The sequence below is a fragment of the Myripristis murdjan genome, chromosome 18, assembly GCF_902150065.1.
Source record: "Myripristis murdjan chromosome 18, fMyrMur1.1, whole genome shotgun sequence".
NCBI classification, from domain to species: domain Eukaryota; kingdom Metazoa; phylum Chordata; class Actinopteri; order Holocentriformes; family Holocentridae; genus Myripristis; species Myripristis murdjan.
The window spans coordinates 13268170-13292107 of NC_043997.1; the positions used below are offsets into that span (position 1 = coordinate 13268170).

Below are 23938 nucleotides of genomic sequence, written 5' to 3' on the forward strand. Positions count from 1 at the left end.
CGTTACCCTACAAGGGGAGCTAAAGCCGCTGAGCCCTGCTGGAATGCTTTACTGTAGAAAACAAAGCTCCTAACACTCCTTTTATTGCAGTTATTGACCTTAAGGACCTCTCACATCTCGGTGGAAAAATTCATGTTTTAAATGGGTTTAGCGTCACTTCAGTGCTCGGCGGTGAATCTGAAAGTCCAGAGACGAGTAAAACCAAAGCATGAGGGCCAGAGCTGCTCTGATAATGAATGGGAGACTGACACTGACAGCTCTGTGTTTGTTTGACACCCTAATAACCTTTATTTTACTGAGCAAGTATGAACAAGAAAATATGTAAAATGACAAGATAAAACTTTGTAGATCATGAAATTAGGATTTGCTGCACCAAAAATAATAGGATTCAGCAGGGGAAAAAAAATACTGTGGAATGTAAGCAAATAACTTGAGTATAAAAATAAGCAATAAAACATCTAAGGTATAATATGAACAGTTGTGGGGTTTCGTAAATGTGTGCTGCCAACATTTTTCACATGTCTGGTCATCTGTAAGAAGAAGAAGTGTGGGGAAATGGTTTTATCACTTGATGACTCAATCAAAAAAATCACAGCTCCCTCGCTTTGCTCAAGTTCATACATCAAGTTCAAATTGCTCAATGTTATCTTGAGAAATAAGAATTTTCTTCTGTGGTTGTGAATTCCCATGTTTCTACAGATGTGCTTTCTCTCACTGTGTGATTGAGAAAACTGCTTGAGGACACTGGGGTTGTGGACACGTATCGGAGGCCCTCCAGGCCCGCACAGGAAGTCACCGCCTCTTCCTGTTTAGTCTAGTTTCTGATTGGTCCCTCAGCTGGGGTGCATTTCCACAACAATGCAGTCATCACCACATTTATCACTCTCTAAATACCTGACAAAGTTAAAGCAGGGGGGCGATGGAGGCGACCGAAATACAGTCAAAACAAGAGAGGTGTCACTGACAAAAATGTCCCTCTTCAACTTCCTTACATTCCATTTTAGGACAAGCACAGGCCATAATGGGCCACTGTACCATGTCAATGTATTTTTATAGAAAAACAGAATGACAAATCCCAGCCCACTGCAGGGAAAGCATTGTGATAAGGCGGCTATTCAAACGGCTAGACGCTCTCTGTTCTGCTTATCATGAGTAGGTGGACTCAGGGGACACAGTGGTCACAGCAGAATCTATTAAAGTCCCATTTATATTCATTATTCTAGGTGGTTACATAATTTAACTCTCTCTCTCTCACTCTCTCGCTCTCTCCAGTCAATTCAATTCAATTCAATAAGCTTTATTAGCATGATGCCATTTGCTATCAAATATTGCCATGTTTTCCACTCATCTTAAGGACAAGTTAAATGATAGCAGAAATTGAAAGACATATTATGAATCGTAATGGCACAGTTAGTATTTGATGTAATGAAACAATGAGATTAAATGACATATACAGTGGAGTGGAAACAATGAAGTTTTTGGGAAATTGTCATAGCCTACATTTTTCCGGTTCTCTTAAGATGTAGGATTTCTCAGGACCTGAGAGGAGGCAGAAGTTGGGAAATAATGATTCAAATTGGGATTTATGAATTATTATGAGTATCAATATACTCGGGGCACCGAAACAGAGAATGAATTTCAGTCTTTGACTCTTGGAGGCCACAGTTATTTTTTACAGATCCTCTTGTCTCATGGCACACAGGATCTGGAGTGCCTTCCCTTCTCAGTCTCTCTCTCTCTGCCTCTCTTGCTTGAAATCTCTGCTTGTAAAATATTAAAAAGCCATACCCACCACAGGACATCTTACTTTGAGGGGCTCATAATGTCCCTTTGCAATTGTGTGCAATACAAGAAAAAGGAGACAAATAATGAGTGAGGGAATTTCCCCAGACAAACGTTTCCTCCCGTCTGGCCTGTGCTTCTTAAAACTTAAACCAAAACATCATCACCCAGTTACATATATGCCTGGTGTCACCAACAAAAAAAAAAGAGGAAATTATCTCATCAGTGGGCTGATGCAACCATCATGTAGGGAAAGAGCAGACACCATGTCATTCTCTCTCCTCCTCACCGCCAACTCAGCCCCATTAACATTCCTTATTAGGGCATCAGCAGCCGCTCTGTGTAAAAACCGTTGCAGCCAGTCAGCCTGACAGATGTTTTTTTTTTTTTTTTTTTCCCCAGTCTGCCTGCTCTTGGAGCTTCCCTGAGGCAGGCATGTGAGTCATGTGATCCAGAAAGGTCAGGTGGTTCGGCCACTTGCTCACAAGGGGACTCTGGCCGACAGGGACATTCACTAGAAAACTAAACAATAACACAGGAGGGCACATTGTCGGTAAGGTAAAATAAATAGCCACCTCATTTTCCTGTAAAGAAAAGCAATAAGTGTCTTATTACTGGCCCGATTCCATTGAAATGTCCTTGGAAGAGGTACAATAAATTCTCCTGGTTCATTGTCTGTAAGCCATGAGCAAACATCCCTTTTTGCTGTCAATTTGGGGTAAATTAATCGCCCAGCGCACACACACACACACACACACACACACACAACCCAAACAAAGAAGTGTTGGCTGCACATTCGGCTTATCGGCCTCATATTTCTCATTGGCAGGGAATGACACTTCCATAAACCCGGCAACTTCCCTGTTTAACCTCGGGCTGACACTCAAGCACAGACAGGTTACCTTTCACGATTTTAGCCCCAAAGGCGAGCCAATCCTGAGGTCAGCCATGTTTACAGATAATAGCGTCTTGCGTATCATCCTGTTGCTATTGTCAACAAGGATTACTTTTGAGTTGCTTGAAAGTTAGTAATCCTTTTAGCCCCGTGACTGCTGTGCAAACTTCAGGCCTGTCTTGGATGTTTGTGCACAGCTAAGCACGCCGATTAGTACTGCCTGATGCAGAGACATGGAAAAAAACATAATAATTATCAGCCTCCCGGAAGAAGAGCAGCTGCCTCTTCTTTGTTTAACGTGAAAAATTTAAATTTAAATGTGCAGTATGCAAAAACGCAGGTCGATTGCGAGGTGAACACCCTTTAATAAGCACGTGAATTATATTTTCATTGTTCTACGAGTTCACTGAGTTCATGTTTAGTTCACATTTTTTGTTAAATGAGTCTAAACGGTCATCACTTTAGTCAACCCTCCGCAAATTTTGCATAGTTTACCTTTCACTAGGAAACAGGATGCATTTATTTTAACGCCTTAAAATATTCTTAATTGGACCCTGAAAAAAATTGGTGTTTTGTGCATGGATTTAAATAGTTTGAACTAATACCAGGATGCTATAAAATCGTACCTAAAATGTTCCCTTCATGTAATCTTAGTGAGTCCCTTATTTGATTTGTGAAACAGTAAATCCAGGATTATTAATCCCCCTTTGGTTTTCCCTTAATTTCATACATTCTGTAATATTATTCCTGAATTATCCCAGAAAGGCCATTTACAATATAAAAACCTGATTTTACACCTTAAATGAAAACAAAAGTTGAGATAAAACCAGAGATGCGCCTTCATTTTGTGAAGTCATTTGTCTTTGGTTTAATCTTATTAAACGCTTACTGTGAGGTGTGTTTTCACTTTTAGAGTGTTTCATTCCAGCGTTCCAGTCAAAGGGTGCTATTTGTGCCTGGAAACATTGTGCATTGACATTTTTATTGCTTCTAGTCCTATGCATTTACTGTATATGGTGATGATTCACCTTTAAACAGGAATGCGAGAACTTATTTATTACCGGCTTCTTCCCCTGTGTTTACCCAGCCAACACCCTGCAGTGTTAACCTACAGCGAGCGGTAAACAACCCGGGGGCTGTATATCACACCTCACTGCTCAACATATCGCTGCATTTCCATAGTTTGCAAAAGCAGCCGAGGATCCTGACATGGAATATGCACACGGAGCTGCTGAACTCCAAACACAGACGAGCAGGGAGTACATACTGTAGGCAAGCAACATCCTGAGGAAATCGCCTCTCCCTTAGAGCTTACAGTAACAAGGCATCAAAGCTCGGAGCACAGCCAAAGAGCCGGGGTGTGTGTGTGAGATTAAGTGGGCTTTGGAGGGTGGATACGCAATATATCATGGCTGCTGTCAAGCCGTCAAAGCCTGCAGACTCGACTCTTTAGCTTCTTCGCACAGAGTTCCCGCTACCTCTCTGGCTCTTCTGCCTCAGTATGAAGCACTCGCATATAATTCCTGTTATTTTCTCGTACATTGCAGCATCTCTGACATTTCCAGACAGCTGCCCTGGCAATTTCTTCCTGTGCATGGACTGAGAGGGAGGTGCCTTATTCCTTATTTCTCAAAAAAAAACCAAACAAAAAAAAAAAAAAGAACTTGTATTGCAGTTATCAAATCACCTGTAAGGGTAGGCAACCGTTAACAAAGCCTGTGGTCGAGTCATCAAAAAAATGACGTCCTATATCTTTTCTTAACCATTTTTCCTTAACGTTGATGGAAAATGGAGGTCAAGGAAAGATGTGAGGGAGAATTCATAAGGACAACCATGGTGCAAAGAGAATCTGACTTCATTTACTCTCAGATATGTAATAAACGTAAGTATGCGATGGCTGATATTATTAATGTGGGTCTGCTGCGATGAAACGACGCTGTTCCAAAAATGGACAACAAAAAGCTCATCTTAGATACTTAGATAAAACCCCATGCGTTCCTTACCGTGTTGTTTCGTGGGGGCTACATAAACGCAGACAGCACAGTGAAAAATATTACCTCATTACCACGGTTGGAACTGAAATAAAAAAGAAATACAGGCTGCTGGTTGTCTCATTAAGAACCGTTGCCTACGCTCATCCTCCCATCCGCTCATATTTATCATCATGAATCCCAATTGGTATGATTGTAGGAAAATAATTGTTAGATTCCTGCAAGATAGGTGTAACGTACTAGGCTTACAAATCTACTACTGCACATATCTACTACTGCACATATCATCTTCATTTTGAAGGCCAAACCTCTGAGTTATGGTTCATATTCGGATTATGATGGTTATAAGTCTATGCACATAATCACTTCAGAACCAGCACTTTTAAATGTGAATGGCCAAACGGTGCATCCCTGTAAATGTTGCTGCTGTAAGGAACTGGTGGATGCTATTATCTCCTTTCCTTTCGTAATGATGGTCCAGTGTATCCTGCGCCACAGGAGATAGGAGAGGAAGTACTGAAGCACTTTTCCTTAACAGTAGAGGATTCAACCACCTCTTATCATGGCTGCTACTTAGACACTTCCAGGTCATTTCACTGAGTTAGGAAACCCCCTGTGCAAAAACGACGGCAGCTAAAGTTACTGATTGAAACGTGTCGCCGGTGGAGCCTCGTGACTGGTTCGCTATCTCCACGTCAAAGCATCTTTCGTCAGACTGACGTACCCGTCTAAACCCCCTTCCCTGAAATTTTACTGTTTTCATTCACAGCACAGCCTTGCCGGCATTTCCCCTGAAATGCTACCAGGTCTTGAGGTGGGAAATGGGCAGTACAGATTTCCCTGAATATTGATCCCTGTTGGCATCCACACTTGATCCCATTCAGGAAGCGTTCCCAAACATGTCAAGGAAAGACTGCTCACGCTTAAGAGGCTTGTGTCCGTCTCTTTCTTGTTACTTCCCTAGTTTTGTTTCCTTTGAATTTTGCCCATTAACAGGAAAACTGAACTCTTAGGCTACTGAACACAATGCAGGCCTACTCACTCCCCTTTTGTTCTGAGTAAAATGAGCCTTTTCCTTTGTGAGATTTCTTGAGACTCAGGAGGCCTGTTGTACTTGTTGGGTAAGGTGTTGACTGGGAGTGCTTGGATGGTTAATCTGATGGCTTTCTCTGAAAGTGTCACTGCGTCGTTTATCTGGGATGAAACCGCTCAGAATTAGGTTTTCAAATAAGGGGTGGGATTAACACTCACTCTGTAACTCATGTCCTATTTAATCAAGTGAAAAAAAAATGACTGCAAGGCGCACACTGCAAAAAATTCTCCAACAAGTCATTTTGTTTCATATTCAGTGTTAAAATCTTGTGACAAGTGACAAAATGGCAGTGGGATAAGATAATCCTATTAGTTTCCTATTCAAATCAACCTATTTCTAGAATTTTCTTCAAATAAGTCTCATTTTCTTGATACTAGTGGGTTGACCTGCCTCTTTCTGCCTTGTTTCAACACAAGAAAAAATTTCTGAAAGAAGTGAAACTGCATCAGAATCATGTGAGATTATCTCATCCCACTGGTGACTTCTTCTTCTTTATTTTTTTTCTTCTTTTTTTTGACAGTGATTACAGTAAGATAAGATTTCAAGACTGAATAAGAGACTAAATTAGTTTTTGCATTGCATATTGTGTTTGGACCAGGTCCTGTTTGCGTGCTGTGTTTGGTTTGTGATATGCAGAGCGTCGATCAATATGTGCATCCTGGATTATTCACAGGCTACCACACTGGAGGTCATGACTCGGACACCGGGGTTATGTCACACATTTGTCACCGATGATCAATCCTAACTCACAGCCATCCCACGTAGGCCTGGGGTTTGTGTCCCACTGACTGAGAAAATCTCCAGATGAGTTATTATTGTTTTCTGTGATATAACACATGTGCTGAGATGGTCTGCTGATTGACACTGGTGTTTATCGTACTGTAGGTGAACCAAAGAACTCCTCCTCCAACGTTTTTTTCCACTGCAGTAAATATGCGAGAACGGCACAGGGAGTGGCGATCCACCAAGATCTTGAACTTACCATTCCTGTTTTTCCTTCACTGAGACCCATGCTAACTTCCCCTTTCAAGAAAATCTTCCACAAGAACACATGGGGGTGTGTGTTTTTCAAGTCAACAACAAAAACAAAAAAAGCTCAAGTGACACACAGCGATGAGGTTATGGGGTTAATGAGATGACGAGGCGGAAGCAGCCAAAAAGTCACCCAGAGTGACAGGCCCATTTATGGTGTGAATGAGGATTTTCTTCAGTGATTGTCTCATTGCATTGCACAGGCATGTCGTATCACCGGTGACTCTTTCAGGTAATGCTGTCATGTCCATAGACACACATTCAAATTTGGATGGCGAGATGTTGATTGATAAAACGCATCAATCAAGTATTAATATAACTGCAAACAACAATTCATGGGGTCCAAGCACAACAGGCTTAATATGACCTTCAGAAAAGGTTGAAAACATGCCACCTATATAAACAGCCATATTGGGGGGGGATTCAAACTTCGGATGTTAATATCCCCATAAAAGGTGACATACTGAATGCACCACTAGAAAGGCGTCGTTTCCCACCCTCCTTCTTACATCTTGGGCCAATGACAGCATGTGCCAGGTATTTTTGTTGGTTTAATCTTAAAACGTTTACCACCGTCAAAATGTTGGTGATGAAATGCAGAAAAGCAATCACACGACATTCTGCTGATTGTATTTCTATCAGCAGTTGTCAAATACTTTGATGAAGTTCGATCCAACTGGACTTCTGGAGATATAGGTGTTTATTGATATTGCATATTTTGAAAAATGTTGACTTTTCTTACACTGCAGTGGATGTGCTGAATTTCAGCTTTTGAGGACCTATGGTGTCATTTTAATGTTTTTTTTTTTTTTTAGTTTGGAGTGTGAAATATAAAGAATTGTCGCAACAAGCCACACTTTAATAAAAAAAGAAGAAAATATTATGCATCAACTGAAACATGAACCTCGATCATGTATATTGAATTTCATACAAATCCATGATACAGTTTACGCAACATTAACTTTTCACATTCATAGCGCCCCCTAGTGATGACACACAATGCACTTGGATACAGGTCAGATCCAGGTACGATCTCTATGAAATTTGAACCGAAATTGAAGGAGGAGCAATTAAAAAATGTTTTGGTAAATATACAATACTTTTTTTTTTTTCTTTTTTTTTTTTTTTTTTTTTACAAATATGGATGTGATTGGATGAGGAAAAGAATAATTTTGTTGCCACCACTTAAGTTTCAGAAGTTATGTAATGAAATGTATATATCTTATCTTATCTTAGGGCCACTCTCTGGCCCAGGTGCTCTGCTCTCTGTTGCCTGTGGGTGAGATTTCTGACTTATCTGCAAAGTTTGGTGCTCTTATGGCTTAAATGATGCAGATACCTTTAACAAAGGAGAAAGAAAGGAAAGAATCAACCAATCATCCGAACAAAAAAACAACAGGGATCTATAATAACTCTACACCAACAGAGCGCTTATGTCTGCGTGTATGTGGAATGGCATTTTGTTGGTGGTAAACAGTTTGAGCTCAGTTACTTCAAGTTATTTCCTCATTCCTGAAAAAAAAAACAAAAAAAACACATCACCTCACTCAATCTGACACGCAAATTCATTTCAATAGGAATGATAGCTGATAGTTCCGATGCTTATCGAATGATGGTAAAAGTTGACAGTGGTTTGTTTTATAATCCGTTTTCGTGCCAGGAACAGATTGTGCTGACATGTTCTTTTTTCGCCATCAATAGCAGCTGGAGATAGCAAACTGGAATGTCGCTTTCACGGTTGCCAACTCTCACTGGATTCTCGTCGGTAAAATACAGATGACATTTAATTTACAACACTTTGAACACAAAAGGGAACCCGCAGGTCATAAAACACTTGTAACATGAGCGGTTGGAGGCTTGTACGGCTTCAGCGCACTTATGAAATTTCTAATTTTTGTCCCATTTGTGATGTGGTGTGTCTTCAAACACTTTGTTACAACTTGTCCACTCATCTGCTCTTATTTAAGACCATGAGGTTGTGGCCTAAATTATGAAACCAAAACAGAGGCCACCACCCTGTAGACTCAATGTTGACCTTGCTATTGTTCTGCCAGGTCGAGGTTTCTCCGAGATTTCCTGGTTCCCCGATGTTGGTGCGACCTTGCCACCTCATTCAGGTTCATAGCTACTTCCCTCTGAAAATATGAACTGAAAGCTCGACACATCAAGAAACTCTTCATGTCGTTCTCTCACCTACTTTCCCATAATAACCGAAATCCCATGGCCCTCCCCCTCCCCTCCCTACTTCACACTTAATCCTGCTGTTGTCCTGTTAAAGGAAAACTCCCTCCACTCTCACACTGTTGGGTATCGTCGCTTCGTGATGCTCCGTGCATTCCAGGAGTTACTTTTTGATGAAGTGCTGGAATTTACCCACTTTCGCTCCTCCTGTCTCATCTGCCTCTACTTGAGTTAGTCATTTCTTACGATTCCCAGAACGGGTATCAACCGTTTGGTTTCGGTCAAAGGTGGCTGCATGGGCCGTTTGACTGAGCAGCTAAGCACCTGGTACAAGAACACTGAGGTGTGACTGTGATTGTCACCACACCCCTCACTCACAAGAAAACATGCAATTAGGCTTCACTGGAATCTGGTCTTGTGAGACTAACATGTATGTCTTCCTCTTCTGTGATGAACGTCTCCGCTGTGTGATTGCTGAGAAAAGGCGCTGTCTCTTTAACTCTGCGGGGCTGACACCAAAACCTGCTGTTTGCTGCTGCAGCTTTCACACCGTTGCACATTTTTATGCTGCGTTTATGATAAAAACACACACCATCAGGCCAGAAAATTGGCCTAGATATGCAGAATAAATCACCCATAGCTGTCTGTGTGTACGTGTTTCATCCGAGCTCCTATTTCTTTACCTAGCACTTCTCTGCTGTAGATAAATATTCACAGGGCAGCACGAATATTTGCTATGTCTACTGTCTGGGCGCTGCGGCTTTGACCCTTGCACTCTTTACTAATGGCTGTGCGTAAAGTTGGCAGTCGAGCGAGGAGCTCTCTGAGCGCTACTTTGTTGCAGCATCAGCTAAATGCCCGTCATGCAACATTACTCGATCGCTCGCAGCAGAAACGCCTCAGTTTACGTCATAGTTTGGATGTTCTCGTTGCCTGCATGTTGCATGTGGGACAAGAAAAGTTAGATAGGGAGGGCGGGCAGCCGAGATGATCCATTATGTCATTGGTGCCCAAGAATAGTTCCAGTGTGTCCTGCTAGGTACTGAGGCGGGTGTGACGTCCAGAACATAACTGCTGTTGGGCCAAACCCAGGAGAAACAGGGGCCCTACTGTTTCCCCATGTCAGGCACACCCATCCACACACACACACACACATACACACATGGTACCGTTTAGGGTTTTCCTCTGCCACTGTTCAAATGCCCCCAAAATAAACACTTGGAGCAGATCTGAACGAGCGGTTCCAATGAGCCTCATTAGGTCGTGACGCAATGTGATGCTAATGAGAGGTAGTGGGTTTCAGATGTTCGGGGAGTTCAGGGATTGAATGCAGAACCGAAGGAGCACAAAGTCAGGGGGCTAAAGAATGATGCAGCTCAAAGGGGATCTTACAAATACAGTTCATGCATTTTCACATTCCAACATAAATGCTAAGGTAAAGATATACAGCAATCAATCAATCAGTTTAACAAAATCCCAAGGGATTTTTGATGTAAGGGAAACTAAAATATATCTAATATCTAAAGTATGTCTATAAGGGTGAATAATTAACTATCTTTATTTATTAAGTGCGTCTCTGTGTGTTGGTGGACACTGCAAATGTACAGGTATCACACTTAGAATATATTGTTTCCCTGGTAAATAAAAAAAATTATAATAAAAAATGAATTCTCTTTCATTGCTTTGAAAGAGACACTTATTTTTCATATTTGGCATTAGGTTGATGTTAATTGTTATGATATGAGTAGCCCCAAAGGGAGTTATGCCAGGCTAAAACGGTTAAACTGTTTTGTAAAGGTGATTCAGTTGAATTTATTGTTTGGCCTTCACTCCATCCATTTCCACATCACCATGAATTCCCCCTTTTCCTTGTAAATCAGTCCTACTTCTAACGCCCCTCACACACACACACACACACACACACACACACACACACTCCTCTGGGCCTTATCTTACTCACTCCAACGTGCTCACCTCTCAGACGCACATACGCGTCCACGACAACACCGGACGCGCGCGCACGCTGTTGAAAAGCGTTGTTCCCGGCGCGGTGAGTCACAGAGCTTCAGTCCATGAGAGTCACACACGCCGAGCAGAGCGGGAGCGCTAGAGCTGCGTTCAAGTCTTCACTTTAACTTCTCATTCATCGGAGAGGGAGAGTTTAATATATTTTTTTTATCCATCAGGAGAAACTGTGCTGAGAGAGCAGCGGCGCGCTTGACTGATTTTTATTTCCAAGTGTTTATTGATGATCAGCAGCTTTGGCGTGCACCGTCGGCCCGCATGGTAGTCGACCTCCACCTGCCCATTGTCCGAGGAAAGATCATTGGGCTCTCCGGTTCATGTGAGGCGCAAGAGGACACCGTTTGCATGAAACTGTGGCTAGGTAAGACTAACTTAGATTTGCCAAGTTCTAGAGAATCACTGATTTGGACTTAATGAACAGAGGCAACTTAAAATCAGAAGAGTTTTGATCCATTCCTTTCATCGTTGCATTCTCTGGATATCCACTGAGGAAATTTAAAGGACATTTGTGAGTGTTAGACATGGAGCTGTAGCGCAGACGCGTGCCACTCTCCGGCGCAACGCTCCATTCAGAAATCCGTCAATTTAATGTTGCCGTGCGTGTTGTTGAAAGCACATATGACGCACAACAGGACTGAAAGGGTTTTATGAATCACTGAACACTGCTGGTGAAGTCGGCACAAAGCTGATCCACTGAGCAGCACTTGATTTCAAGAAAATCTCAACTTTTAAATTTGCTAAAAGTCCTCTTGTATGTTGGCACAAGAAAATAGTGGGGAGCCAATTTAAAAAATTGACATTTCATTGAATCAAAAGCTGCTTGGTTGTAGATAGAAGATACATGTTTAATCTCAGCATGGATACTTTAAGGTGTTAATCCCAGTCTATGAGGTATGTGCAGTAGCCTATGTGCTATTTCATGAAAGTCACATTAATGTCATTTTTTTAATCGAGATTGGAATGAATAGCTTCTCCATTGTTCAGCATTTTTTTTTCCAGAATATGTATTTCCAATGGGTTTCAATAGGTTTGCAGCTGGCTTTGCTACTTTGAAGTTATATCTAAGCATTAATATTCCTATGCTCCTTCTTGCAAGCAGGGTTTGACAGAACAACTGCTCTTTGCACCAGTGAAAACCACACTCATGTTGATTCAGGTCACTTAAAAAGGCTCTATACCTTCTGATGTGGCCTCTCTGCTTGTTAAAATGTCTGGTAAGGTAAAAGGCCAGTTTGTTGGATGATTACTTGACCTTGTACCTAATGGTAGTAAACCCTGTAATGGAGCCTTTGGTTGCAGAGCTTTAGGTGTGTGTGTTTGTCTAGGAGAAAGTTGTGTTGAGTGTCAGGTGAAAGCTGCTGTGTGAATATGTGTGCTTGTGCATGTTCAGGCCACACATGCAACATGTATGCATGCCCTGGGTCAGTCTATGCTCCAGGTCAGTGATGTGACACACTCACCAAAGCATGCCATTGTTTTGGGGAGAAATATTTGGCGGAGAGAGCAAAGCTGTTTCCTGCGCAGGGGGCTCGACTAACAATGGCCACCACCTTGGAACAGTCGGCGGTTCTCTGTCCAGCTCACTTCTGAGAGGGACGTAGGATGTTGAAAGAATGGCAAAGAAAAGAGAAAGGGGAAAAAATAAAGTGAAACACAATAGGGCGCAGGCGGTGTACCGTTGGAGAGTCCTCTGGTTTTGTAGGATGAAGGACAATGGGAGGCCAGATGTGGTGGTTGCATAAGACCTTACTGTAGTTAGCAAGGTCACACAGGCCTTTATGTATGGAATGCACTTAAACCATATCCCTGGCTTTCTCTCTCATAGACTTAAGATGGTCCTCAAGGTCTTAGGCATTTAGAGTTTTTCTCAGTTTTCCTCTAATGAATAGCAGTATGGTGCGGGACGTCCTAAAAGCATCTCACCTCCATTGCAACTCGGCAGGGCAGAGGAATTGTGTGTCGGGCTTTGGGAAACAGCCTGAATAAGTTGGTGTCCAAAGCAATGTCTGCTTCTGAGTTCACTGTGGCATCTGTGTTAGTTATGGTAATCATGGGCACAGAGTTGAGTTTAAAGACCTGTCCCTTGCATGTTCGTCACAACTAGTAACTTTTAATAACATTTTTTTTTTTTTTTGGCATGCTGCCAGTGTATCATGGTTGCATGTCTGTATATTTAAGAGTTCATTTCAGTAAAGACAAAGCACAAGCCAAGCCTAACTGTAAATATTTAATGGCTGGTGTCTGTGGTAAATGAATATTCTCAGTGAATGCGTCACTTTTGTAACTGATCCTCATTTGCCTGCTTGGTGGCCTTTGTTCCTCTTCACTGTGGTACACAGTGTGCTGACGCAACTCTCGCACATCTCAAGGGAGACTTGGGGTGCATGGCCTTGAATGCCTTAGATTGCACAAATCAAACGTATTTCATGACAGGATTACTGAATATCCAAGGTTAACATGGGTACTTTTAATGTTAAAAAAAAAAAAAAAAAGATTTACCCTTCATTTTATCTTATTCAACTTTCAGCAAAGCTGAAAGGCGTCAGACCCGCTCAGATATTTGTGCTCGTTTGAAATACATCTGCTGACGTTGCTTTCATCTGTTCTGTTTCAGATAAGAACAGTGGATGCAGCAACGCTCCATCTGTGGAAGAAACGTGGAAGAGTGGGAGAAAGCCTGAAAAGGACCAATCGGCCATCTTCAACTGCACCTCAGCTGCTTCCAGCCCGTCCTCCAAAACCGTCCAAAAGTCCAGCCTGAGACACACCATGTCTCTCAGCACCTTCCACCTCATGCAGACCCTTAAAAACTCTCCTGCTGCGCTACGTCGCCGCTTCCGCCGCGACCGCACCGAGTCATTATCCCATGGTGACCCGCTCTTCAAGGTCCACTACCTGGGCACAGAGAAAATCTTCTCTCTGGATCGAGAGCAAGCCCAGGACGCTATCGTGCGCTTACTGGAGGGAGCCGCTAAGGGGAAGAAGCTGAGTAAAGATCATGCTCTGGTGGTGCGCCCGAGGTATGTTGAGGTCAAGGAACTGAGTACGGGTCGGCAGCTCACCAAGACATACCTGCAGGACATTGCGTACTGTGCCGCCGATGCCAACCGACCCAACGTCTTTCTGTACATCTGCAAACATCACGGGCAGCAGCTGCAGTGCCGGGTTTTCTGGTGCAGCCGGGCAGAGCGGGCACGAGACATGACGGCTTGCCTGGCTCATTCCTTCCAGAGGGCGCTGAGTGACTGGCAAGACGGATCAGCAACCCTCAACCCACCCGACATGAAGGGGAAGTGGGCAGAGGAGTCGACCAACTCGCCTTCAACAGCAAAGAGCTGCACGCTGCCTGCCAGTCTGGGAAAAGGTGAGACAGCTTGGTAGATGTGGCTGAAGACAAATGGTTCTAGATCCAGGACAGCCTTGAATAATCCAGGTTATAGAACCATCTAGCTAATCCTCATTCACTCTTTACCTCTGTTCACTTCTCCTGAGGTGCTTGAATTGAAATCAAATTATAGTTTTTGAGTTGTGGGGCAAAGGTACCACTGACGCTCAAGTTGATACAGTTCAACCACTGAGGCTGGTAGCTGTATTGTTGACTTGGGTAGAAACGAGAGACTTGTAAGGTGGGAAATTCAGTGGGAGTTGTTAAAATGTTAATGATTAACATTTGTGTTCCAGCAAACACTTTTTTTTGTTTGCACCTGCCTTTGAGTGGTGATTTAGAGACAAGCCAAGATAACGCCTTTAACTCAATGTTTTTGCTTGCTTTTCCAGTTCGCTGGAAGAAGAGGGGCTCGATGTCCCGTAGCCCCCTCAGGGCCATCACCAGAAGAGGATCTGCTTCCGACAGCTGGAATTGAGCCCCCGCACCAACCCTTCAAACAAGGGACCGCATACACCTGACGAGAACCTCAAGGATCACAGCACTGACGGATTACAAGAGGGAAGGACAGACGGATGAAACGGGGGAGGGCGAGATTCCATGTTTGGACATACGTTTCCGTAATCACTGACTTCTGTGGGCTTGAGATTCTTTAAAGACGCGACGTTATCTGTTGAGTTTTGCGAGGGTAGCACACAATGCATGTGGCTGATAGCACAAGCTGCTGTTGACAGCCGCCATTGTTCACTTGTCAACAGCTATGAGCAGACTTGAGTGGCTGCACACACTGTTTGAAGGCGGGACTGGTTCATTTCCAAAGCCATAATGGATGGCCTGTTTTCATGGAAGAGTCTGCTTAATACTCCAGGCCACCAAGAGTTCGGTCTTTTGAAATAGACAAGTGACTTGGAAACCAACCATGATACCATCAAGAACCACAGCCGTTGTCAAAATGATTAACCGGCCACAGCCAGAACTGGATAGACAGTGAGACAGCTGTTTTTGAAAGCATATTGTAATTGACATTTATGAAGAGTCACGTATTTTAGTTTTTTTTTTTTTTTTTTTTAAACCCTGTGGCACTAGTAAGCACCTTTCTGTTCTTGTGTACTACATTTTTTTTAATTAGATGGATAAAGCTGTTTTTGAATTTAACCTAAATCGTGCCAGATACTTGTCTTGGCCAAACTCACAAATATTTCAAGATTCACGGAAAATGGCTGGTGTTCTTTTTGGCATGTCTTACGAAGGCAAAGATATCGCTTTGTGTTTTGTTTGAGCTTGAACAGCTTTAGTTCCCGATGCACAGAAATGCAGCTGAATGCAGTGTTAACGTTACTTCTTTTTGAGCACTTTCTTAATCACCTCATTGTTTTCCATCTTTAGTTTCCTAGATATTTTGTCAAACGTTCCATCACAGTTAAACAGTTCATACAAAATCTTGAATCATGAGTTTTATCTTTATTACTACGTGTTAGGAGTTCACCGGCGTCCATGAATTTTTCGATAGGCCCGGCAGGCCCTGCGTCATTCATACCCAGACCCTGATGGAACTGGCAGGGTGGACTAAATCTTCCCTCATAAACTGGAGCTACGGGAGCATCCTGTGAAAAACCAGTCCTCTGAGTGATGGCCAAAGTGATAAAATATTTGCATTTATATGGAAAATCGCTCAGGCATGTCGTGCGTGTGTGTGAGCGCTGGAACACTGGGAACACTGTGTTCCCATGTGGAGCCTCTGTTTGGAATGTTCGGCCATGCACCTGCATTCTGATTGGGGGAAATCTGAGATCTAGAATCTTCTTAAAGCCCCAATTCATCCCTTTTGACTTGGACTTTGCATGTTTAGGATTATTAGCGTGTGCCGGCACACACATGCCTGTATTCTCCCTCTCACTCACACACACACACACACACACACACATAAAATCACTTCCTCTAACACTTTACCTCGCTAATAAATGCTGCCATGTGCTCCAGTCTCGGAGCCCCTAACAAGGTCACATTACCAACGCTATAGAAAGTGCCCCAATTCTTCAAGTACATTATACGTGACCGCATTGCATAACACGGTCTCATGATAGCGAATGATGTCTGAGGTTTACAAATGTTACAAAGAGAGACTAAAGGATTAGTGGTACACCCGCAGGCTGCCATCCACCTCTCCTTGCTGCTTTACTATTTCTGGCCAAAACCAAGCTAGGACTGTCACCTTGTTTTACAGGAAAGGTGCCTGCTTTTCTTGACTGATGTGTCACTGGGTTTTTTTTTAATTTGTTTTTAAAGTTCATTTTAAAATCGTGTACTCGTGATGTATCTCAAACTACAAATGGCACAAGCCCCCATTCTCAGCAAAGGGTTAAGGTGCCTGCTTTAAAACTTATTTTATTATCCATGTACTGTTTTATGTCGTTGTGTACATATTTAAATATGTATTATGAATTAATAAACTTTTTATACATTTTTCTTGTGTATATGGGTGTTTTTAAGTGTCTCTACATGTTGCATTCTGCATATCTCATACAGCTTTTTGAGAAGACAAATACCAAGCCAGGGGTCTTGTGCAACTTGGATAAAGCACATGTCGAATGAGATGCATGATGAGGCCATTTCCAAGAATCGACACTCATTTATAAAAGGTTATATTTGGCCTGAAGAAAACAGAATTCCTCAGTGTGTGTGTGTGTGTTTGTGAGTAAGAGAAAGAGACGGAAGGGTTTAGGGTGGCAGGTCAAGAAATTCAGAGAGGTCCTGGGATTTTTAATCTCAAAGTCATGTGACTCGTTTCCCAGGGCAGTTCAAACTGTTTTCACATTTCAGCAGTCTCGATACATGTGACTGTTACCTTCCACCCACCGCCACTTGCTTTAGATGCTGTGCTGACGCAAATCAAAACATGTCACATATGCGCACAATAATGATGTTATTCAGTGTTATAAAACCGTGGAACACAACATAAAAATGCAAACAAACCAAAATCACAATCACATAACAGCCGTTTATCAGATTCCAGGCAGTCCCTCCAACACACACGTATTTGAATCTGTGTTACGTAACGGATCTTGTCGACTGGCAGTTTTTAATAAGTGAGAAGAGAGCACTGACACCATGTCGTGTTGATGAAGAGCACAGGAGGACGTCCGCCGCCGAGGGCCGTCGGCGGGTCACTCTGCTCCGGGAGAGTGCTGCATTGTGGGATCGCTGCTCGGTGTGGTGCTCCCTCTGAGCCTCTGTAGCTCCAGCAGCGACTGGGCATGGAGGCGCCTCAGAGGCTTCACCTCCTCTACCACTGAAATGACAAAGAGGACACTGAAAAACCATCAAAAGGCACTCACATAAAAGAACCTGCAATTCAAATGCAAGAGAGAGGAAGGGGGGCACAGAGGCAAAGACTGTAGATCTGATTCCTTTGTAGCTCAATAGCATCACCTGCTGGCTCATATAATATTAACCTTGCATTCATCCACTGACTGATACTGTGGTTTATAGGCTGCATCTAAGTCGGGGTCTGTGACATGAAGACAACAATTTAATGAGCTGAATAGCGCACCTTTTTCATAGTGCAGCTCGTCTCGGTTGCCGTAAACCACATACATCTCCAGGAAGTTCAGGAGAGCTCCCGTGACGAGGAAGCGCTCAGGCAGGGGAAGGTTTTTGACGTAACGCATGTCCAGGGCGAAGGGGTTGGAGGGAGAGGGAATGGTGCACAGGCACACAAGCTCGCTGACAATGTCCCACACACGGACTCCTTTGAGGAAACAAAGCCAGAGCAAAACAGAATGACATTTTATTTTTTTTAAATCCTCTTTTGCAGACCCAAAGCAGAATATACTAAATCCTGTGCCTCAAATGAATAGCGTGTGTCCTTTGTTGACACTGTATGAGTGCTAAACTGAATCCAGACGCAACAGTAGTCTCAAATAAGGGTAAATTCAGGCAAGAGACATCTGCATTGGATTTAGCTCGTGGAAAATAGTGTAATTACTGAATCTGTCGGCAAGACCTCAGTGAAGCAGTAACTGTGTCCTGTTTGGATTCCGCACATTGTTTCCATACCTTGCGTTTGCCAGTCTGTGATGGACTTGAGCTTCATGGGCGTGTCCTTAACCATCGAATCGGTGCCTCCGATATTGACCAGGCGCTCGTGATTGGAACGTATCCAGGCGTAGGGACGGCCGTACTTGGCGTAGCCGGCCAATAAAAACAGAGTGCAATTCACTTCCTGTTGGGGGACAAAGCCAAAGCAATGCAAGCGAATGAGGAAGTTTATTTTCAAATTTGAATAGTCTGCAGCTGAAAGTGGGACAGTGGTTGTTGTCTTTTTTTTTTTTTTTTTTTTTTAGAGTAGACCTTAGCATTAAGATTGTCATTGCCAGGCTTTGGACTCCTGCTCTCCAGCTGTATTAGTGTGTTAGTGTTAGGCACTTTAAATGAAAGTGAACTGCAAACGTTAGCTGGTAGTTGGATACAGTTTTCCACTTAGAAAATTAAGATAAATGGGATTGGAAAGCACTTACAGGCACTGCTATCTCTCTTTCACTGGGGGATGCTGGGAGGAGATGCTCCTCACTACTAGGGCCCCTGTAGACACAGAAAGCGGTCAACCAGTTGTGTGTGTTTTACTCGGCAAATATCTGCATGTGCGTACAGTCCCCGTGCCTGTACCTGTGTTTATTTTTCTGCTCTGTATAAGCGTAAGTCATTAGCCTGTGTTTTTTTAAACCTTATTTAACCGAGCAAGTTTGCCAAGAACACATTCTTAACTTACAGGAACGGCCTGGGGGAGTTGTTACAGGGACAGGGAGGCTTACATGCACACACTCACAAATGGGAGCTGTTCAGTGCTTTGCTCAAGGGCCCATCGGCAACATATGTTTAAAAGAGGAGAGAGCATGTGTTGTATGCTTCCTCTGTGATGATTTCTGAAGCCGGATAGCGTATGCAAACCTATGATTTTCAGGTCACAAGTTCAACTAGCTTCCAGCCACCCCTCTGGCTGATATTCTATATACCGAAGGACTGGATTTATCCTAATTAAAGAACAGGAAAATAAGTTTATGACAGCACTGGAGCATGAGTTAGCGTGCCTTGTGAGCGGAATAATAAATAGTTCAGCACAATTAACTAAAAATACACTAGATGTGCAATGCAAAAACATGTTAAAATCAAGCATATGCACCACAGAAGTTAATATGTACAAGCTCCTGCTCTATGCTTTGTGTCCTCTATCAGATGATGTAGTCAGAGACACAGACCACCAAACTACCACTTTTAAATCCTATGTAGCTGAGTTTTGGCCCAGATGTGCATGAACCCAGACTGCAGTTGCCCTAAGTTGATTTTATTATGTTCAGCGTCTCCTAATACCCTTTAAAACCCCCACATTTTGGGCGCTGTTTCCTGTAGCTGGTTAGGCTGGTTCTCATTCCAAACAAACCGCATCACAGCTCTGCAGGAGGACAGAACCAAGAGCTTGCATTTTCAGGTGCTCCTGGTGTGGCTACTTGGGACGCGGCCAAGTTTGAGCGGCATCACTTGCGCCAAAGGAACCAAACTCAAGGTGCAAAAACTCCAGAGGTCTAATACGTTTGGTGTAAACAAGCCTTCAAACTACAACATGAGTAATTTCATGTCATGCAGACATTCATTTCCTAAGATCAACACCATCATGTGCATAAACAAATGACTGCATTCAGTGGGCATGTGCGAGTCCAAGTGCACACACACACACACACACATAGAAATGCATGCACACACACACAAAGTAGTGTCACCTGCCAGTCTTGGTGTGTGTGTGCGTATGCGAGCCTCGTGGCCCCGGTGGCTCCCCAGGCAGAGGAGAGCTGGTGCCGCTGGCCAGGCTGGGAGAGCTGCTGCTGGGAGACACATCGCTGCTGTTACAGCTGCTGGTGGACGAGTACGAGGACGCTCTGGACACAGCGAAGCCCGGGGAGCGCCAACCCTGCAGCAGAGGTGGGGGACAGGGAGGGTGAGGCGGTCAGTGTTGCAGTCGTTGATGCACCACGGGGGAAAATACATGAGAAAACATACAGACCAGGAAAGAGAGTAAGAGAGTAAGATAGACAGAGAAACAGAGTATGAAGTGAAAGCAGCAATGAAGATGATTAAATTTGTATTTCTTGTACACTTCATGCAGAAACTAAGTCTCTCTCATAGTGTTTGGCCTCAAAAGAATCTGTGGACTTCTTGTTTTATGCTTTTGTTTTTTGTTTTTTAAATTAAAAAAATAACAATTACAGAACATACATTTTTGCATACATACTTTAATGTGTTTTGCACACTGACAAAAGGAAATTTAAAAGATGAAAATATTCTTCTTCTTTATGTCAAAAGAATTGTCTGTAAATAAGGTTAGATATCAATAATCAACAAAATCATTTTTGATGTCTACATGGAAAGCAAGCCATTAAATCTAATTGTTTTCTGTGACACCGTTTCTGTGGAGTTTGTCTATTTCCTTTTGCTGCAGTTTTGAAGTGTTTTATATTCACTTTATATTCACTTTATACCTCTAAGGTATACTTCAGTCATTCTCTAATTAAAAGTAGGGATATATCAGCAGACCCTCAGTACTGGCCGCTTTACAAAGCAATATAGGGTGCGTTCATAAAGTATTCAGATCCCCTTCACTTTTTTCACTTTTATGAATTTTATTTTGCAGCCTGATGCTACAATTGTTTAAATTCATTTTTTCTCTCATTAATCTACAATCAGTACTCTATAATGACAAAGTGAAAACAGAATTTTACTGAAACTGAAATATCACACTGAGATAAGATTTCAAACCCTTTGCAACAACACGTGAAATTTAGCTCAGGTGCCTCCCATTTCTCTTGATGGTTGCTGAGATGTTTCTACACCTTGACTAGAGTCCACCTGTGGTAAATTAAATGGATTGGACATAATTTGGAAAGGTACACACCTCTCTATAGAAGGCCTCACAGCTGACAATGCATATCGGAGCAAAAACCGAGCCAGATCTCAGACTGGGCCAAAAAGTTCACCTTCCAACATGACAATGACCCTGAGCACACAGCCAAGACAACACAGGAGTGGCTTAGGGACAACTCTGTGAATGTCCTCGAGTGGCCCAGCCAGAGCCCTGACGTGAACCCTATCCAACATCTCTGCAGAGACCTGAAAATGACTGTCCACTGACAGTCACCATCCATGAGAGGATTTGAAAAGAAAAATGGCAGAAAATCCCCCAATCCAGGTGTGCACAGCTTGTTGCATCATACCCAAAAAGACTAGAGGCTGTAATTGCTGCAAAAGGGGCTTCAACTAAGTGCTGAGTAAAGGGTCTGAATACTTACGTCAGTGTGATATTTCAGTTTTATCTTTACAAAATTGGAAATTTACAAAAATTTCAACAATTCTGTTTTCACTTTGTCATTATAGGGTACTGAGTGTAGATTTATGAGAGAAAAATGCATTTAAATGATTGTAGCATCAGGCTGCAACATAACAAAACTGAAAAAGTGAAGGGGGTCTGAATACTTTCTAAATGCACTGGAACAGGAGTGGGTCATGCACAACTGTAAAATTAGCAGCACAATGACACTAACATACTGTTTTGCTTAAAATAAATACTTGAAGACAGGCCTGTGTGAAAATCTTAACCTTTTTGCACCCATAGATAGATGGGTATCAATATAGGCCTGGAAAAAAAAGCCTATTGTTACATCCCGAATCCCATTCTGAGTGAAACAAAGCACCATATTCCTAACATTTAATTTTGACCTTTTTTTAGATGCATGATATTTTTCTTTTCTCTCCACAAGCAACTGACCAAGTCCTCGTTAACGACAGTGAGCAGCAGCTCCTCTTTCCCTCGAAGCCAAGGCTGGAAGTATTTAAAACCCTACAAAACAAACAAGAGGCGGAGAGGGGTGAGTTTCACCACGTCGACTCGGTGTTTGTTGCTTCCATGCACACAGATTTGTCTGCTCATAGGACCAACCTGCAATGATCCCAGCAGAGCCAGGTCAGTCAGAAAGTGCTGCAGCTTCCTCCTTTGCTCCCTCTCTCGCCTCTATTGAGAGAGAGAGAGAGAGAGAGAGAGAGAGAGAGAGAGAGAGAGATCTAATTTATTGATGAGAGTGGCATGAAACCTGGATATCAGCACTAAAAAAAAATAAGCCCCTCTTGTAGGATAAATGCCTTATAGGCCTGACCCAAATTCCTCCAGCACCTTAAGGCTCTCATGTCTGCACAACCCATCAGCCCCCGCCCAGTCTAGTATCCTAGCAACACATGCAACGCCTCTCCTCAGCATCCTTGCAGCCATACCGATAATGAATTCAACATGCATGCTGTGAATTAAACAAGGGATGCAAAAAAAAAAAAATTAGGACAATGTAGAGACCTGAGGCATGTTGTTCTGAGATTATAACATGACAATAGGCATGCATCAGTAATTTTTTCCCCCCCACACAGTCTGATTTCCGAGTAACAGGTAGATGCTGATGAAAGAGATGAAGAGATTTGCTCAGGACTTACACTGACACTGCTCATCTTGTACAAAATTTGCAGACAACGCCGTCTACTTCACAGGCGGGCATGACGTGCTCATGTTATTGCAACAGTGCGAACGCGAAAAGCCTCGGTTTTCCACTTTACTCTTACGACTCTTTTTTTTCTTTCCCTTTTTGTTAAATAGCTGCTGCGGCCGTAAGGGATTGTTGAGGCTCCAAATCCCACTTTGCCACTGACAAAGGTGTCAGTCTGCAGAGCCAGGGCTGCTCTCCTCGGGTGTTGTCTTGCCTGGCTGAGGCTTTGCTCGGCGTGAAGTTGGTTTGATGTTGCTGCAGAGGCGCTGCAGAGGCTCTCTACCGCCCCCTAGTGGCCACGCCTCCTATCATCGCTCTTGTATCTGTGCTGTGGTGTGAAGCCATCTTTTGCTGTCTGTCGTGTTGGGCGGCTGCTCCAGTAAGATCGGGAAAATAGCTGGGAAGAAATCATGTTATAGGTGACAGTGAAGACGCAAAACAACAGAAAAAAGCCCCAATAAAACTGTAATAACATCGACATCAAGATCTAATGCAGTTCAGTGCAACAGCTCTGACATGAATTTTACCTTTTAAGAAAGTTTATGATGTTTGGTTTGGTTTTGTGAATGTGTAAATTTAATTCTGTGTTTATTACTGAGGTTGTAGTTTGCAGAGGTCTTGTACTGGACTACATTATATTGAGAGGTGTTTCTATTTTTTTGTCCTCCCTATTTATATATATGAGGGGTGACAGAATATTGGAAACACCTCTCAATAAAATGCAGTCCAGTACAATAGCAGCACTATGAGCTCAATGCCAAACATAGAACTGAATGATCACCTCTGTTACTGTGACAAAAAGAAAACCTGAGCATTATAGGCAGCAGAAAAGTAAATATGGCACAACAGTTGGACTGTATTGCATTAGATTGTGCAGGTGGACCTGATAGTGGCCACAGAGTGTATATGTTTTTAGACAATCCTTGCCTTCCACTTAGGAAGATTAATACTTTCATCTTTTAAATTTTTTATTAATGTGGC

General features: G+C 42.9%; 2 protein-coding genes across 2 annotated transcripts; one reads left to right on the top strand and one right to left on the bottom strand.

The window, feature by feature from the left end:
- The first annotated feature begins 11048 nt into the window (after nt 1–11048).
- On the top strand, nt 11049–16850 carry LOC115376948 (low density lipoprotein receptor adapter protein 1). Its single transcript, XM_030076801.1, has 3 exons — nt 11049–11360; nt 13614–14363; nt 14777–16850. Exons 1-3 carry the CDS (start codon nt 11258–11260, stop codon nt 14860–14862), a joined length of 939 nt encoding a protein of 312 aa, XP_029932661.1. The 5' UTR covers nt 11049–11257; the 3' UTR covers nt 14863–16850.
- Nucleotides 16851–17040: 190 nt separating this feature from the next.
- Nucleotides 17041–23167, bottom strand: LOC115376566 (uncharacterized). The gene is made up of 8 exons (XM_030076236.1): nt 22908–23167; nt 22369–22440; nt 22198–22269; nt 20159–20346; nt 18902–18965; nt 18441–18606; nt 17935–18132; nt 17041–17673 (listed from the first exon to the last, which is right to left on the bottom strand). The coding sequence occupies exons 1-8, from the start codon at nt 22920–22922 to the stop codon at nt 17549–17551; spliced, it is 900 nt and encodes a 299-aa protein (XP_029932096.1). The 5' UTR covers nt 22923–23167; the 3' UTR covers nt 17041–17548.
- Nucleotides 23168–23938: the final 771 nt, after the last annotated feature.